Raw genomic sequence first — 18,923 nt, 5'->3', positions numbered from 1 at the left:
ACGAGTCCACGCGCACTTTGCTCCTAATTTTAACATGCAGCTATTCCGAATTTGTAAGCGTCAGGCTTTGTTCGCCTTCGGGTAAAAAAGAACCATGGAGCAATACTCCGTAGCGCGAATGCAGTAGGCATAACCGAGCGCCATGTCCAATGGAGCCTGTTTGTGATTTTTCCTGCCTGTCCAATGGCAATCTCTTATAGCAAAGATGTCAAAACTGTGAGAAAGACAGTAATAAACCAACAACCAGAGCTCTCTTGTCTAACTTCTACTCATGGTGCCTATATTCGATACCTATTCACTCTGATGTATCTAAGCTTCCTCGGGAGAGGGATATAACTCACAGCAATAGCTATGAAGAAATTTGTCATGAGTGCGTGGATAAAATAGCTTACCCTAGAGAACTCACAGGAATCAAGATACAGGCGCTCCCCCTATATTTTGCTATCTACTTAATTAGCACGTTGAGGAGAGGCGACCAAGCCATGGTGGATGACAATTACAAAGTGAGGGCATTCACATCTCGCATCGTTTGTCACAGACACAGATGCCACCAGGAAAGCGGTTAGAAGATCGCGGTGTGGAACCTCTGATTTAAGCTGCGATGGGGAATCCACCAATCAGGGTCAAAAGGTTGAGGGGCGCAAGGGGATACGATCAGCTTCGCTCAACGGCCGATCTATCCAACCTGCATCAATTGTGTCGGAGCTAACACTGACTATTGATCTGTGGCGTCGGATGAATGCGTGCTAGTTCCCCCTCTCCCGCCGCTACAAAAAGAAGCCGGCCGGGAGGCGTTAGCCATGGCTTTTTTCTCACGATGGTCCTTTTGGTGTTTTCACTGTAGTCACTCTTTTACCAATAGTTGCGATGCGATCTGCAGCTTTCCTTCGTTTTGCTTTGGGCCTATTGGCCGGTGACTCTGCGTTTGCAGGCCCATGTAGGATTAGTGAGTCTGACTCATCGTGTGACTTATCAAAACAAGTACTCAAGCCTCGTTGTTAGCTCCTAGGATGACATCCATCAGCTGTAATCTCGGCCGCGTCTATCGATACATCCTCAGCCTCGTCCGTTGAATCAGGTACGTCTATTGAATCAACCATCTCGGTTGGCTCTGCCTCTTCGTCGGTTGAGACGTTGGCATCCTCCACTTTCACCCAGTCCTCGATCGAGACATCTGTGTCTTCGGTCATCACCCATTCGACGATTGCCACCACGACCACAACGACGCCCACAACTTCGACTGAACCTGCCTGGGTCCCTATCCCCACTTTTAGCATCATCGCAACCGGCCAGGGTCCCGTTGAAGGCAAGGGCCTGCGAACATCCAACGTGGATAGCTTCTCAGCCTCCTTCGACCCTGACTTCGGTCTCGAAGTACGCCCCTTCGCCATCGATGACCAGGGAAGGATGATCAACAACCAAGGCTGGTACTCTGCGGGCAATACGCCGGAACTGTTTACAACCCCAACGTCCCCGCTGAGGTCGTCACCTGCGACAGCGAGCAGCCGTTGTCGCGGGCTTTCCTGACCTGTGCGCAAACTGAGGATCGAAAGGTTACGTGATCCATACCGGCCGTCATCCACGAGGCCCAACCAGGTGATTTATTCTTTGCAACTTGCGAACCAGCTCCTGGTACATGGAACAATTTGTATACCAGGAACACAGGGTCGGCTTGCGTTTTGAACATTGGAGACAGTAGCGCTCCTGACTACTACTACCCTATTGAGTTGAATGTTGAGGCTGCTTAGAAGGTCCTGGAGTCTTGTTCAAGATTTAAAGATAGGCTAGCACTCATTCTAGTCTTTTGATCGGGCCTCAATCTTATTCATATCATAATAATGGGGCAATCTCTTTGTTTCATGACATAAATACCCTTCGAAATGAAGACTATCAGCAGTGTTGGCTGAGATTCCCTTCAACCACTGATCTGCGAATTGTTCAACGGTTAATTGCAAGCCACCATGGTAACGAAACAAAAGGACAGTCAGGAGGAGAGAGGCCCCTGCATTGATGCCAACAAGATTCCTTCCCACACAGGACCTGGAGTTAGAAGCAGGACAACGAAACATTTCGACTCCTCAATCGCCTGGGGATAAGCGGTCTTGGCACACCTCTCGAGACGTCGATTCATATCGGGGCTTGGCTCGGACAACAGAACAGTCTCAAAGGATGTATGTGATTCAAAGTATGTGGCCTTCCTAGATTACCTGCTCTCCCTTCTTAGCTTGCATCCTCCGTTCTCCGAACGAACCTGTAGGCGTAGTATTGTCGACTTGAACGACATGCCGCCAACACGCTTGGGGCCGCCATTAACAACCTGGCTCAAACATGCCACTATTCAGGACACGAGAAGCTCTCCGCCGCTGTCACGTCGCCGTGTCCGTCATATTTTACCAGTGCCGGATACGCACAGATGGGGCGGCTCACCTGCTGATCACTCGATGTAGCCACCACCTCACGGGGCGCCTCGTCCTTCTCCACCCACCTGACGAGCTTGTCAATGAACTGTTCAGGCTGCGGGAAGGGGATATTGGCCTGGCCAGCGGAGCCTGACACCGGGCTGCAGTGGCCCATGCCGGGGACGAGGAACAGTCGGTGGAAGTCTGCCGCCTCTTGCAGTCCCCCCGTGGCATTGGCAGAGTTCTCGTAGTAGGCTACCGTATGCGGCGGCGGCGAGTACGTGTCCGCGAGGCCGTGGTAGGTGATCATCTTGCCGCCGAGGCGCTTGAACTCGCTGATGTCTGGGTTGTCCGAGTTCATGTGGATGACCTCGTCGTCAATGGCCTTGCCGGCGAGCATGTACTGCGTATAATCATGGTACGTCATGTTCACCCAGGCATTGCGGCCGTTGACAAAGTAGTTCGGGTCTCCCAGGCTCTCGTTGAGGAAGGCAACCGGCAAGAAGATGCCCGGGACGAAGGACGGGCTCGTGACGTACAGAAGCCGGGTGCCGCGCAGCTTGCCCCAGTACACCTGTGAGTCGGGCCGCTTGAGACCCGTGCCGTTGTCCTCGGCCGGGTCTGGATAGGAGCCGTCCGAGGTGACACCGTACCAGATTTTGTTTAGTGCGCGGGCCTGAGCGATGGAGAGGGCCCAGGCGTCTGTGCAGTTGCCACCGTCCTCGACGCGTAGGATGCTGGCGTCCTTTTCGGGGTTGTAGCTGTTGCTCTGCCAATCGGTGATGTAGCCGTCATGCTGGCCTGTGATGGCCGTGTCGCCGTGTGCGATGGCCTTCTGAGACACTATCTCGAGCTGCGTCGGGGTGAAGGAGAGGCCATCGTTATTGACCACGATGGTGGTATAGCCGATGCTTGGATAGTATAGGGTGCCGGTGACTGAGGGGGCAACCGATAGGAGCCCGTCGTAGTCGGCAGGGAATCTCTGGGCGACGTCGTAGACCATACGGCCGGCGGTGGAGCATCCAAAAAGGTAAGCCGACCTGTGCTTGCGGCCGTAGTAGGCGTTGGTCAGCTCCTTTGACTTAACGGCGAGGAGGTGCGCGGCCTGCCAGCCCACGTTCTTCCATCCTTCGACGTTATATTCCCCATCCTTGATCAGATATGACGTGTCCACAACGCCTATGTAGGTGACATTGTCCAGCGCGGTGAAGTGACCCCCGTCTGTGATGCCCACAACGAAGCCGTGGTCGGACGCCCACTGTGAGTACAAGGTGGCTGTGTTTCCGGACGTGGCCGAGTCGGGGTCAGTCACATGAGGGTTGCCCATGAAGCCGCCGTCAGCGAAATGGAGGATGCGCCCCGTCCAGTTCTCGGGGTCTGGGAACCAGAGCTCGATCCCTACATCGGTCCCGGCCGTGGGGTCCGGAGCAGTCGGCGCCTTGGCCCCAGTGGTCCGGATGAAGAACTTGACCACCGTCACCCCCTTATCGGCGGGTGCGATGGTAGGTTGCTGAGGCCCAGAGTCGGGATAGGTAGGGCCCCCAGGGTTGGTGGAGAGCGTATAGTCTCCGGGCTCAAAGTGCTGGACGTGGAGGACCGAGACGCTCTCGTCGTTTCCAAACACGTCGTTGAGAGCCTTATGCATGGGCGCGTATGATAGGCACGTGCGGCCCCACGACAGGAGCAGTATGAGATTGAAGAGATGCAACATGATTGCAATGTGGCAGGGAGAGGGCCAAGTCAAGCCGTGTGACTCCAAGCTTTGTTGGTTCCTGAGGTGGTTTGAGGATGCATCTTTAATAGGGGGGCAAAGCCTCATTTAAGAACTCGGGCCAAGTAGACCAAGTGAATGAATCTGTCTAACTAAGTTCTAAGCGGTTCCGAAGCGAAGAAACCTTGAAACCTAGAGGTCCTCCCACTAGCATAACCAACGAGAGAATCTCCGTCAATCAGAATAGTTGATATCGCCGTACGGCCACACCGCTTCCTTCCCCCGCCTTCCATGCAATAAAAGAGTCTCGCTGCGTGGCTTGTAAAGAGTTCGTTCATCCCTGAGTTGACGGGATGTTCATTCGCATCTCTTCCCAATCCGGAAAGTCTGGGGTACCGAGTCTTTTCCGTCTTCATCCTAGCGGATCCCACGCTCGCGGAGCCGAACCCTGCTCCGGGAACTTGATGTTTATGGCATGAAATAGTTGTTTCGGCTACTCCTTGCCGTGGCCTTTGTACACTTATCCCTCCTAACTCCGCAGGCGAGAGTGCATGCGTCATAAATGGGTCTATTCTCGCAGCACAGCTCCCATTCTATAGCTCCCCCTCACGATCCTAGGTAGACCGAAAACCCAATCCACCCCGCCTTCTGTTAAAAAAACACAGAGACCTGTATGTTATAGTAGATTCCTGTAATCTCGTTCGACAAGGCAGAATGATCTATATCACAGTCCGATCAAAAACTTTCGCATCAAGGAGCTGTCATGAAACATGCCCGGGATTCATAGGTCGCGCACAACACATGGTGGCTGTCAACTATCGAACATCGTCTCAGCCAGTAAACGATGTGAAAACGAAAAGCATTCTTTATCATCGAGCCAGAGGCTTCATACCTACTAGCAAGAGTATTAGTCCACGTCCGAGCCGGGTCGTAACTAGTCGTGATAAAGGTGGCATAGCCCCCTCATTCAGCACTTGCCTAATTCGGCTTCCGTGCGAAGCTCATAAGATCAGCAGGAACTTAATAGTTAGGGTCCCAAAACAGGGATGGATGTGTTCCTAGAACTTGGCCTCGTAGAGGACGCTTAGAAGGGTAGGCGATCCCAAAAATGGGTAGGTCTGCTCAAGGACCCCTAGGTGTCCAAGATAAGCCTACCTAACTAAACTCTGGATCCCTTTGCCCGAGTTTAGCACTTACCTAGCTTAGAGCGGTAGGAGTTCAGCTCTAGAAACAGAAATATATTTTGGTATGCTTGAGTTTCGTGTCTGACTTTATTAGCATTTGAGCTCACTATTTGCACGGCGCTGCCAGCCGGCGACATGTTGGGGATCAACGCAAGCAAGCCATCAACTCGACGATGCGAGGCTGGAAACGATTGTATAAGGGCCGCATTAATCTTGTGCAGTAGTTGGATGAAAAACAGCCTATATAATGTTCAAAAGCCTTCCATTGGATGTTTTGTCCTTGCACCTACAGTCAGCCTGCCCAAGGCGACTCAACTACCTAAACTCCAAGATCAGTCAGCTTGACAACGCTGAGGCTGACCTGGTTGGTGCTACTAGGGGGAAGTCTTCCTCCTCCGATAATTAGCAAGTAGTTATCATCTTCGCGGAAAGTCATCAAGCTCCTTGTGTACGCGTTAGGCTGAGGCGTGGCGTACTCGACCCACGATCCATCAGCACCGAGGTTCTTGTTCACAAAAATGGCAGACTGGCTTCCAGAGCTAACGATGATGCTACCATTGGGTCCGCCAACTTTGCTCCAGACGACAGTTGGTGAGCTCACGGGACGGGTGCCCTTGTCGGAGACGAGGGAGTGACCTGGTGCGCTGAGGATGTTGAGGGGATCAGATGAAAGGCGGTAGTGGACGCGGCAGCCGTCGGTGCCGCATACTTCGTAAACGTAGATGTACTGGCCGTTGGGTAGGAGAGCAAGCTGGGGCATTCCAGGGCGGGCAGAATAGTTGTTGTCGTCGACCACATCGTTAACAAGCGCGGACCACGAGAGGAGGTCCTTGGTGGTCTGGTGGACGAGCTTCTGGCCATACTTGGGGTCTCGCTGGTCAGAGTAGTAGCAGACGAGCTGATCCTTGTAAACCCTGGCGCATTGTTAGCATCAAAATCTTGAGGGTGATGATTAGTGCACATACATCATGTAGGGCTCCCACACGGGGGTGAGTCCATTGTTAGGTCGAGCCTCGCCTCCCTCAGCGATAGAGCTCACAAACTTCCAGGTCTTGCCACCATCAGTGCTAGCATAGACATCAATTTTGGTCTTGCTAAGATCCGTAGGGATACTGTTGCCAGAGCCAATAATAGTACCCTTAGGGAACTTGCCAATGCCACGAGGCAGCTCGTACAGGTCAGGCTGGTATCTCAAGCCCCAGCCGTTGACCTGGTCCTCGATCTTTCCAATCTGAGTCCAACTGACACCTCCATCAGTGGACTTGAAAATGGGAAAGTAGACCAGAGGTGGCTCAGGGGAGTAGTTTTCCCAGGTAGATAGAAGGGAGCCATCTGAGAGCTGGATGGCACGGGCGTAGAGAACGCGAGGATCCGTCCAGCCGGCATTGGAGGGAGGTGAGAAGATGACCTTGTTGGAAAAGGTCGAAGTTGGGAGCGCACGCTTCACGAGAGTAGGCGGCGCATTGTCAAGGGAGTTTGGGGCGGCAGCCGGAGCAGCGAAAACAGCAGGGAGGCTGAGAAGGCCTCCCAGGAATAGGGACTTGACAAGCATCTTAGAAGAGGGACTCAACGATGGTGTTGTGTGTCCTGGCGTGTTTGATGTCTATGCCTTGTTGTGCTACTTATAGTAAATAAATATGTCACCTTCCGGCCTCGGCAAGTTAATAACACGAGAAACCTCGTGATGCAATACCCCTGACACCTCCGCATCTGCCGTCTACCGACGCAACCACGGAGCTTGTCCCTCTAGCGCCAACACGCCAATGGTGCGGTAAATAAATGACGTCGACTCCCCAGTTCCGCGTTTCCGCATTCAGATGTAACCCCCCTTCTTCTGGAAGCTCCCCCGGGAAAACATCTGATATCCTGGTAAACCTTCGTAGTAGTGCGGGGCCCCGCGTGATGCGGAGATGGAGTTGAAACAAGCGCTCCAATCAATCTTGAGAAGAGGTTATGGAAACTTTTGGAGACGGGCTGTGAGTGGCCGAATAGGGTTGGGTAAGAGGGGTTTATAGGGATCGGCGTCAGTCGATATCAACAAGGTTAGAGGGATATAGAGCGGAACAGTTACTCGAACGGTGAATAGCTTCAACCGCACCACTCGGGAGAACGGGAACCGAACCTCAAGTGGTCAGATTGTTAACCCCGCCAATGTCTGCAAAGGAGGGAGTTGGTTGCAAACCTGGGGTTAGCTATATATCCGCAAGCCACGTCCGCAAGTACTAAGACTAAGTTGGCCAGGGACTCTTTAGCATCCCCAAGCTTGCAAAAGATGAAGTCAATTACAAATCTTGCACTTTGGTGCTCTTTTTTCACGGCTGGAGTTCAAGCTTTCCAGAACCCTATCCGAAAGCCTGGACCTGATCCCTCTGTGGTATATGCTGATGGATACTATCACCTGTAAGTGCTATTCTTTCGTGTCCAGCGGCAACATGATGCGTGGAAGGCAATTCTTCGCAATTGTGTAGAGATGCGATATTAATGCTCCTTAGAACATACACGACGTATAACCACATTGAGATCACAAAAGCCAAAAAGCTTGGGGATCTCATCAACGGAGAAACAAAGACGATATGGACCGACACCAACAGAACCCGCAGCGCAAACATGTGGGCACCTGAGATACACCGGATCGATGACATCTGGTACATGTTCTACTCAAGCTGTAACGCGGACCTGCCGTGCTGCGATAGCTGTCAGACTCGAGTCCTGAAAGGTTGCGATGCTGCAGGTCCTTCAGACTGCGAGTACGAGCATCTGGCGGACCTGGTTCCTCCCAAAGGTTCGCAGGGACAGGCAGATGGCAACTTCGCTTTCAGTATTGATGGGACGTACTTGGAGATCCCCGGCAAGGGGCGTTTCCATGTGTTGAGTATTATTAACAAGGACCTTTTGCAATCTATCGCCATTACTCGGCTCGATACTGAGAATTGGACGGTTGATGGTTGGCATGTGATTTCTGTTCCAGACCAGCCTTGGGAGATGAACACAACCAACTCCAACCCCAATTCTATCACTGCTGTGAACGAAGCTCCTCATGTGAGTTATTCTGGTTGAAAACGACAACAGAAATGTTTGCTGACAGGACAGCCTCTTTACCACGGCGGAGAAATCTGGCTTTCTTACTCTGGGTCGTACTGCGGGACGCCCAACTATGCTCTTGGGCTCCTGCATTATAACGGAGGAGATCCCTTGAAGGCTTCATCATGGGACAAGATTGGCCCCGTATTCTCTCAAGCTAATGGAAACTATGGCACGGGACATAATTGTTTCTTTACTTCGCCCGATGGAAGCCAAATCTGGGTTGGTTGTTCAGGACCCGGAAGTGTAATGACCCAGCTAACAGCTTTTTAGAACGCCTTCCACGCAACCAGCAACTCGAGGGGCTCCTGCGGTGGGGACAGATTTACCCTGGCTCAGCTGGTCACTTTCAAGCCTGGCCAAACCCCAGAATTTGGTGTGCCGCAGCCCCTCTCTGCAGTTCTGGATCCTCCCAGCGGAGAATAAGTTGATGAATGACTCACTGAGTAGTGCGTGCTTAGGTGTTGATGGACATTATGAAGACTTGGTTTTCGTATACTGCTCGTCTACAGGTGAAAAAAATACAAAGAACCATTTTGCGAAAACTGTTTGCAATACTGCCCAAGGTTTATCTGACTTTGACTTTCTACTCTGCTCACAAGTTGGGTTTGCGGATCAAAGTTTGGTGGTTGTGATAAGATGCATCCTGCCTGAAGTGATTCATCCTCGTTTGTTTACTTTTCACCGCAACAAGTAACAACAATTTCGCGTCTATCTTTCTCTGAATCACCGTCATTGCTCTGCAGAGTTTTTACACGGGGAGAATATCTGAAGAGCAGCATCAATCAGCCACAAACTGCAGACAAGCAAGCATCATTTTCATTACCAGCAAAAATGAACAATCAGCCAACACCAAGACCGCTCTTTGTTTACGGAACCTTGAGAGCCCTGCCTCTCTTGGCCTGGGCCCTGACTGGCGATGCATCCAACACTAGTGCCGTGGCCCGTCTTGCTCGCCCCGCCCAGGTCCATGGCTACGCACGATATGCCGTCAAGGATCGCGACTACCCGGCTGTTGTCAAGCACACCGATGAAACCTTGACGGTGGACGGATACCTTCTCACGCTGCAAACATCTCAACGCAAAAAGCTAGACGACTTTGAGGGCGAGACCTGCAAGGTCGCAGCAGTGGCAGTGGAGTTGGAGGATGGGACTACGGTCGATGGGGATATGTATGTATGGGATGGGGACATGGCGGCTGTCTCGACGGAGGCTTGGGAGCTTGAGACTTTTGTCAAAGAAAGACTAGACGGCTGGGTCGATCTTTTTGAGGGGATGGAACTGATCGGAGAAGATTGAGATCCCGGCTCATTGATGGGGATAGAATCCCAGCTACATTTGAAGAAAGCCGCTTTCTGCACTCAACTACTGCCTCATCTAAGAATCTTGATAATCTCAAACCCAGTTTATTGGACCGAGTGCGGGTTGAATCTCTCTGTGAATGACTCAAGCTCGAACAGATCCTTCTTCGAAACACTTGGTCGAATCCTCTGCAGGGCTTTGGCAAAGTGGGTGAGCCCAAGACGCATTTTATCCGATTCACCCGAAGAGGCATTCTCATGGCCTTCCTCAGTATGCTCAATGGCCCAGATCAGTGCTGCCTCTGCACACAGACTGCGCAGGTCAGATCCCGAGTAGCCCTCTGTCTCCCGAGCCAAGGAGTCAATCTCGACCAGAGGCTCCAGCTCTTCGCCCTCGAGAAGCACCCCTAGTATCTTGGAGCGCGATTTCGTATCAGGAAGACCGATCGGGATCTTCTGCGGTAGTCGACGCAAGAAAGCCTTGTCTAGTGTATCGGGGCGATTCGTAGCAACAATAACACACGGCGCTTTGTTGTTCTGTGCTAGCCCATCCATCTGTGTGAGAAATTGAGTCACTGCGCCGCGCTCCCAACTTCTCCTAGCCATTCCGCGATCGTAGAATAGAGAGTCCACTTCGTCAATGAAGAGGACACAGGGATACAGTTTCGAGGCCAAGGTGAATGCTGCCTTGATGTTCTTCTCAATCTCGCCGACGTATTTGGACAATAAGGCGGCGCCGTCAACGCAAAGCATGGATGCTCCAGACTCTTTGGCGATTGATCGCGTTAGATGCGTCTTGCCTGTTCCTGGAGGCCCGTAGAGTAGTATGCCCTTGATACGGGCCTGACTGAGGAGCGAGGTGGAAGGTGTCGAGGGCGCAAGATATGCTGTGGATACTAGATGCAAGACTGTTTCCTTGAGCTCGTTGTCGATGATTACTTGTGAATAACTCGACCGAATCTCGTCTTGAAGCCGCCAAGGTTAGAGATGAGGCGTACCAAGCCGAAGGCCTTTGCCTTGATTTTTGACTTACCCGGATTGATGACGCAATCCACCAGATTCTGCTCCGCTGGGTTACACTCTTGGCGAAGGGCTGTCATCTTGTCCTTCCAGGTCTGTTTTATATCCTTGACTGGCTCCTCGCTGTCAAGGTCCCCCCAACGTCTTCCGGGGGCGCTGGGTTGTTCTTCTTCACTGGCTTCTCATGCTTGTGAAGACCTAATCTTGACAGTACAACCAGGATATCGGCTGCTTCTAGTTTCTCTTTTCCAAAAGAGCGACCGTGTAATTGTAGGAATGCTCCATAAATCTTCTCCCAGATCCATTGTTCATCACCAAAGCATTGCTCAGGTTCTTTGCACACCAGCTGCTTCCAGTCCGCGTGTGGATGAAGGATTTTAGGGTCAAACACATGGGACATGGTCTGTCTCAAGATGCGCTTCAGTCTGCGAATGTTTACCGAAGCCATGTAATCCGTGTGTTTGAAGTTGATCGGGCCGACGTTGATCGGGTTTACAAAGTGATTGGAAAGCATGGTCGCGCAAGTGTTGTTATAAACAGGCTTCCAATTGAGGTGATCGCCGTCGACACACTGCTGGCACAAGCAGTCGAGCACGTTCTGTGCTGGGATGGTCAGGACAACCGCAATGGTCTGGCCTTTTTCTCGTCGCTGTTGGATGCAATCGCATAAACGACCTAGAAAACGATACCCGTTTCCCAAGGCCAACATCGTTGCGGCTTCGCGGACGTGGACTAAAACTGGCCAGTCGAGTCAGATTGTTCATCTCGTGTTTTTTCTGTTGCGTCTCCATCTTCCGGGACAACTGCGGCTTGATTATTTGAAACAGCGTTAAGGATCGTTGAGTAGCTCCTTTGCGTTCTCTCCCAGACTTCTTTCTTCGCGTCGGTGTCAAATTCAGAAGATGACGAGAACCAGTGCTTAGCCATGAGAGGATCCCAATCCATCTTCTTGTCCATTCTCTTATCATGTTTGCTTTTCGAAGGGTCAGCGGGGCTTTGTAGACTAAACTCGAGGGCCAAGTCTTCGAGATCTTCGTAATCATACGATATCAGGGACGTGCCGATCTCTTTTGCCAGAGCCTTGACGAGTTCGTCGAGAAAGTCGATAGGCGCCGCCTTAGGTCCACCCTCGAGGATGACAAAGGACTGTTTTGGGTCTAGGCGACCCTCGGAGTTTCGCGCAAAGGCTGACGCCAGGATGTCGCGTAATATGGAGAAGGTATCAGAGGATACCTGGCATTTCGTAGGGCCTTGAGGCTGTTTTTCGGCTTGGTCGTTGCCAGCTTTATTCAGAAGCTTTATATCTTTCGCTCCGGTGGTGTCAACCATCTCGATTTTGGTATGTGTCTCATCGAGTTTTGCTGTCAAGGTGATGTTGCGGTTGAGAAACCACTCTGGGAGTTGGTTGTTGACACTCATGGTGAAGCTTGGACAATGATGAGAATGGAAGGAAACTGCTTACAATGACAGGATGATGCGACGAGGGACGTTTTATAAAAAAAAATGAAGAACTGTGCTTATGAAATGAATCCCGGGAGCAATGAGTTATTGCGGGTCTGCTGATGGATGCCTAGCTGGTTGCTTGGGTTGTTCTCACTGTCTCAGTCCTGATTGGCGGACTGCACCTCGCAAACTAAAACATGCGAGATTTGTGTCACTGAAGAGACGGAAAACTTTGTTCCCTAGCCGTCGTCGGGAGATTTTAGTTCGGCGATATGAGCTTGCAGATAGAGGCATGTTTCCTTGGGTCTATGTCTTTGGTCAAATCTTGAACTCAAGGTTTCCCTCTGCACAAGTTAACCCTCTATGGTTAAGGCACAAAAGGCTACTATTATATATGCCGTGATATATTACCATCATATTTACTGTTGACTCGTGTTGGTTTTTATATTCGTTGTTGTTCATGATAAACCCGGTTCAAACCGCCATGGCAGGTACTCAAGAGCACCGAATAGATACTTAACCACTCTATTGGACCCTTTACCTTCGTGTGGTAGTCCCTAGAACAACTCTTATGAATTCTCTAAGTCTTTCTCCAGCAGAGTAATGACACCCGAGTACACCTCTTGGCAAAAGTCCTCACTCCCTGAATAGTAACTATTATTATGCAACTCTCCTCCTAAGCAACGTGTGACTGCGGTTCTATAGTTGGAACTGGCCATCCGAATCTCGCCTAAAAGCCGGTGCGCGGTGGAGTAGTCGATGAGAGGGCTGGATTCCTCTTGGGTCGTAAATGATGCAAGAGTTCTTCCTAGAATGAACTCTATTAAGAGTACCCCCAAAGACCATAGAGCCGGGTTGCAGAATGGTGGTGAAGCTTCTCGGCCTTTCTCTGCAGCTGCACTATTGCCTCTCATGAGAAAGGGTCTCGAATAGATGGGGTAGTCCTGCTTCTTTAGGAAGAAGATATCGCTGCTGGTGAGGGTATCTGGCAACCATGGATTGCCATGGAGCTGCAGAATACTCGATGAGGCCACCATAGCGAGGTGCAGACGGTCTCGATAGGGCAAGTGAATTGAGTCGTCTTTTTGTTTGAGGATCTCCCTTAGTGAGATGACTGAGTGGCAGGGCTTATCTGAGTAGTCTGAAAAGTGGATGGGAGAAAGAGAATACTCCTTTGCTCTAAGTGCTAAGTTGTCGAGAATTGTTCCATAAGAGCTAATACCGGTCTGCTTTCCGCTAACTTTGATCCTTTCGCAGAGGCTAAGATGCCCCATGACTGGAAGACCTATGCCTGACGTCCCGCAAGGCCCGGGCATGTTTAGGCTCATGGCTGCCATGCTGCTCTGTGTTTGGATAAGTAGGGTTGTAGATGGTGATCCCCCTGCTGAGCTATCAAAATGGATACTTTTCTTGCCTTGGTGAATGTTGGAGCGAGCAGAAGGATCGGGTAAACCGGGTGAAAATGTTGCTCTCGCAGCTACTATGTTAGGTTTGACCCGGATTTCTTCCTAAATCGTCGCGTTTTGGGCGTTCTTAGAGTAGGAAAAGGCGATTTTGAACGTGGCGAAACTTATTAGCCTGTCTTTATCCCCAGGGGGGAAAACCATTGTTGTTTGGCTTTCTAGTCTAAGACTAATGCTGTGTCCATAGGCATAGTTGAGACTGGTTCTTAAAGCACGGTAGAGACTCTCTGATATGGTTCAGAGTAGAATAAAAAGCTTTCCGCGAGACCGCCCTCTCCTTGCGGGTTTAGGCTCTATGTTGCGATCTGTGAGGTTCTCAAGGTTGGAGATGCTGTCTTTAATTTCAGAGATGAGGTCCGCGTATTGTGAATGATGTAGTGTGAAGACGGCCCGCTTAAACTCTGAAACTATTCCACCCCGTTGGGAATCTATCCTCCTGGCTATATCATTGATTGTTGTCTTGAGGTTGCTTATCGTCGCTTTGAACATCTTGAAACCTTTACTGAGCCGGAATTGGATCTTGCGCAAAGTTTCTTCTTCCCTCTAAAGGTCTCTCATCGGATTACTGATCAGGGCTTCGATTCTGGAATGTGGAACTAGGCCAATGAGGAGCTTTTCGCAAACGTTCTGCAGCTTGATCCTCTCGGTCTCTCGGTTACGGATTAGGCTTTGCAGTTCGCGCTGATACCTACGCCATCTCTGCAGCGTGGAGAGGCCTGCGCCGTAGTTCTCGAGCGTGGAAATGACAAGAGGTATTGAGCCAAGAATAATGCCTGCGATTTCGAAGCTAGATATGATGGAAACCGTGTCCAAGGTGGCCTTCGGAGTGAGAAGGAGAGGTGAGGTCCTCAAAGTGAGGCTAGGCATGGCAGGCCTCAGCTGGAGCGGGGAAATCTGCACATTCGGCTCAACACGTAAGCAACTGACCTCTTTCGGTAGAGGGGAAGCCTTATTGCGTCTTTATACCTCCCCGGAACTGAATGTTCTACCGAGTATCACTTGCTTCGCCCACAAGCGCTCTATAATGGACGAGAACATCGCCAGTCACGTCACACGCTGTCTTGGCCTCTTTGCTAACGCCGTCGACGCCTCCGAAACAAGCACGCTCAATTTATCGGTATCTTTTGACCGAGGCGTCAGAGATGAGTAGTCAAGGTTTAAAGTATGGCCTGGTAATATTGGGGCTCATCGCATAGGATCGAGCTCGCTTAATCACCGCCTCCGAGACTCTTTGAATATCTGAAACCAAGTCATAAACCTCCTTCGCGACCTAAACGGACTCCTCGAAGACGCTATTGCCATTCTCACTAGGGAGGAATCATCTTAGGACCAGATCGGCAGTAACAGAGGTGTTTTCTTAAATCAAGATGCCAAGGACAGCGACTTAGTCGACATAGAGCTCGAGTAGATTTCTGCCGACTTCGCCGATGTCGTTAATTATCTTCTTCGCCTGAGCGTGGCCATCCGAAATCCCGCGCCTTATGATCGTTTCGTCGCATTATATGTAATAGATATATCGCACTATGAGCGATTCGATATTAAGTATATCTATTTAAAATTCAAATTAATTAACCTAGGACTTGCAGAAAGATTAGGCAAGGCCATAAGTCGACGCCGCCACTTCTTCAAGTATAGAGAGGCTCATCGCATGAAGCTCTGACATGGCCTTGACTATTAGTACCTCGGAGATGCAGAGATAATTGTATTATCGCTACCGGGGCACCTTAAGGATAGACTTGGCGTGGGCTAATTTTTTTGGTTGCCTATTCTTAAAGATAGCTGCTCCGATGCTGGACTCTCCCAGACGTCGTATATAATATCTACAGCGTGTTACGCGGCTTTATTCAAGCCCGCGCAATAACAGGTTTATATGCCCCAACCCTCTCGGCGGGGTAGCATAAAGGAATCCTTTATCTTTCGCGATGGCTACTATTATCTTAATTTTAGTAAGCTTTAATATAATATAACTATTCTACCTACCTAGCTTTATATAACCTAAGAAGTTATAATTATAATAATTTTAAAGCTTCTCTTATAAGCTACTTAAGAAAATAGTGTTTTTAAAGATAGCCTATAAGGGTATTAAAAATTCCCCCTTATTAAGACTTATAGAAGGTAATAATATTATTTATTTTTAACCTTAACTTAATAATAAATCTAATAAAATAATTATAATTAAGAGGTAATAAGCTAAAATTAAGAAATATATTAAGTAGCTAAAAGAATTAAAGTTATTATAAGATAAAAAATAAGTTTTATTAGAATTATTATAATTATTATTAAATAAAAACTTATTAAAACACCACTAAGTATTATATACCTTAGTTATAGGGGTACCCTATGTACTAAGTCTTACTTTAAAATAGTTAGACCTAACAGCTATTAGATATGATCAGCAACTTAGACTTTAGATTACTTTTTATATACCTTCTTTACAACACAACCTATGTTTTATTTAATTAAATAGCTATTAGAATTAGTTATTTACTTCTTGCTTTTAGTAATATATTAACCCCTTATTAGAGCTAAGGGATTTATAATAATTAATAATAATTAATACTTTTTTTAATTTAATCTATGCTTTATTTAATAAACCTTATATTAAAAATAAATAAAGTATTAAAAAGAAGCTTTAACCTTTCTTTTAATACTAATACCTATTATATATATTTTTATTAATTAGGCTAAATATATCACGGCCTAAGAAACCTCTAGGTCATATAATAAGAGGGACCTATATAATCCTACTAACTACAGGTGGATTAGGGCGGATTATATCCTATAGGCCTTAATCCCCTTTGATCTAGCAAATAGAATTATAATAGCTTAGGACCTATAGAATATAATCTATTATAATCTGCCTTACTATACTAAGTATATAAGATATACTTATTATACTTTCTTATATAATAATTACCTTAGCTATTAATATAACTTAGTTATACTTAATACCTTTAAATATATTATTAAATATAACTTATATCTTATTACTTAGACTATACTTAATACTCTTTATTAATATAAACCTAATATAATTAGTTTATCTCTTAAGAAATATATAATTATTATATATTAATAGCTTTTATTTAATAATATATTATATACTCTAAGTAATATTATTACTATAGCGCTTAATATTAGATTTCTTTTTATCTCTTATAATAAGCTACTTATTACCCTTTAATAAAAATAACCTATAATTAAGCTAAAAGAACTTAATATCTTAATAGATATAAATAATAATAATAAGAAATATATTATTTTAACCTTATATAAAAATAAAATCTAAAAACTTAGAAATAAATATAATTATTTAATTACTTAATATAATAACCTCTTAAATAATATATATAATAATACTAAGATTACTTAAAAATAATTTATAAATATAAAAATATCTATAAATAATATATAAAAATATTTCTATTAAGCTATAAAATAATAATAATAATAATATTAATAAATAATTAATAAATAATAAAATTAAATTAATAAATTTATTATATTCTAAGCTTAATAAAATAACCTAATATAATAATAAATCTATAATCTTAGGAACTTAATATTTAAATATAATATTATTAATATATCTTATAAAGATATTAATAAATTATTAAACCTAAAGACTTAAAACCCTTTAATAAATAAGCTATTTATATTAAGATATTTTTTATATTTCTTAAAGTATATTAATAATATTTCTTTATTTAGATAATTAATATTAAAAATAAGATCTTATATATTAATAAATATCTTATAAGTAATATATTTATTTAATTTAAGCCTAAGCTATATACCTTTTTTAAAAATAAACTTAATAAAAAAACTTAATTTTTTTTATTAAATATAAAAACTTTAAAGATATAATTAAATAAAACTTTAAAATTATTAATAAAAAATAATAAATTATATAAAAACTTAAAAACTTATAATAAATAAAGGTTACTTTAACTTATATAGCTAAATTTATATAAATTATTTTATTTTTTAATTAAGAAATAAATACTTTTTAAATTATATTTTATAAAAAACTTAAAAATAAAATTAAAAATAAACTTTATAAAATAAATAAACTAAATAACCTTAAAGATTATATTAATATAATTATTAAGATTAATAATTAATAATTTAAATAATATATAAAGAAATTTAATAAAAAATAAATCTTATTATGGCCTAGGAAACCTCCCGGCTATATAACTAAAAGGGACCTATGTTATTATACTAATTAGGAATAGATTAGAATGGATTATGCCTTGTAGTCTATGATCCCCTCTGATCTAGCAAGTAGGATTATAATAGCTTAGGCCCTATAGGCTATAATCTATTATAATCTATCTTATTATATAAAGTATATAAAACGTATTTATTATATTTTTCTATATAGTAGTTATCTTAGTTATTAATATAACTTAGTTATATTTAATACCTTGAGCATATTATTAGATATGACTTATATTCCTTATTGCTTAGACTATGCCTAGCACTCTCTATTAATATAAACCTAATACGACTAGTTTATCCCTTAGGAAATATATAATTATGATATATTAATAGCTCTTATTTAGTAATATATTATATACTCTAAGTAATATTATTACTATAGCGCCTAATATTAGATTTCTTTTTATTTCTCATAGTAAATTACTTATTACCCCCTAATAGGGATAGCCTATAATTAAGCCAAAGGAACCTAATATCCTAATAGATATAAATAATAATAATAAGGAGTATATTATCCTAGCCTTATATAAGGATAAAGTCTAAAAACTTAGAAATAAGTATAATTATCTAACTACTTAATATAATAACCTCTTAGATAGTATATATAATAATACTAAGATTACTTAGGAATAATTAGTAAATATAGAGGTATTTATAAATAATATATAAGAATATTTCTATTAAGCTATAAAATAATAATAATAATAATACTAGTAAATAATTAATAAATAATAAAATTAGATTAATTAACTTACTATACTCTAAGCCTAGTAAAATAACCTAGTATAATAGTAAGTTTATAATCTTAGTAGCCTAATATTTAAATATAATATTATTAATATTACTTATAAAGATATTAATAAGATTATTAAGCCTAAGGACTTAGAGCTATTTAATAAATAAGTTATTTATATTAGGATATTTCTTATATCCCTTAGGGCATACTAATAGTATTTCCCTACTAAGATAACTAATATAGAAAGTAAGGTCTTATATGCTAGTAGATACCTTATAGGTAGTATATTTACTTAGTTTAAGCCTAAGCTATATAACTTTCTTAGAAATAAACTTACTAAAGAAATATAATTTTTTTTTAC

The 18,923-nt window shown here is 44.9% G+C and overlaps 4 protein-coding genes across 4 annotated transcripts; 2 read left to right on the top strand and 2 right to left on the bottom strand.

The window, feature by feature from the left end:
• Positions 1-5,613: 5,613 nt before the first annotated feature.
• On the bottom strand, positions 5,614-6,846 carry NCS54_00350100 (Hypothetical protein; the record flags this gene model as incomplete). The annotated part of the gene is made up of 2 exons (XM_053149069.1): positions 5,614-6,208; positions 6,260-6,846. 2 exons carry the CDS (start codon positions 6,844-6,846, stop codon positions 5,614-5,616), a joined length of 1,182 nt encoding a protein of 393 aa, XP_053005044.1.
• A 720-nt stretch (positions 6,847-7,566) lies between these two features.
• On the top strand, positions 7,567-8,801 carry NCS54_00350000 (Hypothetical protein; the record flags this gene model as incomplete). Its single annotated transcript, XM_053149068.1, has 4 exons — positions 7,567-7,694; positions 7,787-8,333; positions 8,385-8,597; positions 8,649-8,801. The coding sequence occupies 4 exons, from the start codon at positions 7,567-7,569 to the stop codon at positions 8,799-8,801; spliced, it is 1,041 nt and encodes a 346-aa protein (XP_053005043.1).
• Positions 8,802-9,209: 408 nt separating this feature from the next.
• NCS54_00349900 (Putative gamma-glutamylcyclotransferase) lies at positions 9,210-9,674 on the top strand (the record flags this gene model as incomplete). The annotated part of the gene is made up of 1 exon (XM_053149067.1): positions 9,210-9,674. The coding sequence occupies one exon, from the start codon at positions 9,210-9,212 to the stop codon at positions 9,672-9,674; it is 465 nt and encodes a 154-aa protein (XP_053005042.1).
• Positions 9,675-9,781: 107 nt separating this feature from the next.
• NCS54_00349800 (AAA domain-containing protein) lies at positions 9,782-10,776 on the bottom strand (the record flags this gene model as incomplete). Its single annotated transcript, XM_053149066.1, has 2 exons — positions 9,782-10,641; positions 10,710-10,776. 2 exons carry the CDS (start codon positions 10,774-10,776, stop codon positions 9,782-9,784), a joined length of 927 nt encoding a protein of 308 aa, XP_053005041.1.
• Between the last annotated feature and the right edge of the window lie 8,147 nt (positions 10,777-18,923).

This window comes from Fusarium falciforme, chromosome 3 (genome assembly GCF_026873545.1).
Source record: "Fusarium falciforme chromosome 3, complete sequence".
NCBI lineage: Eukaryota > Fungi > Ascomycota > Sordariomycetes > Hypocreales > Nectriaceae > Fusarium > Fusarium falciforme.
The sequence above is the reverse complement of the archived record's forward strand: the minus strand, read 5'-3'. Positions and strand labels throughout refer to the sequence as shown.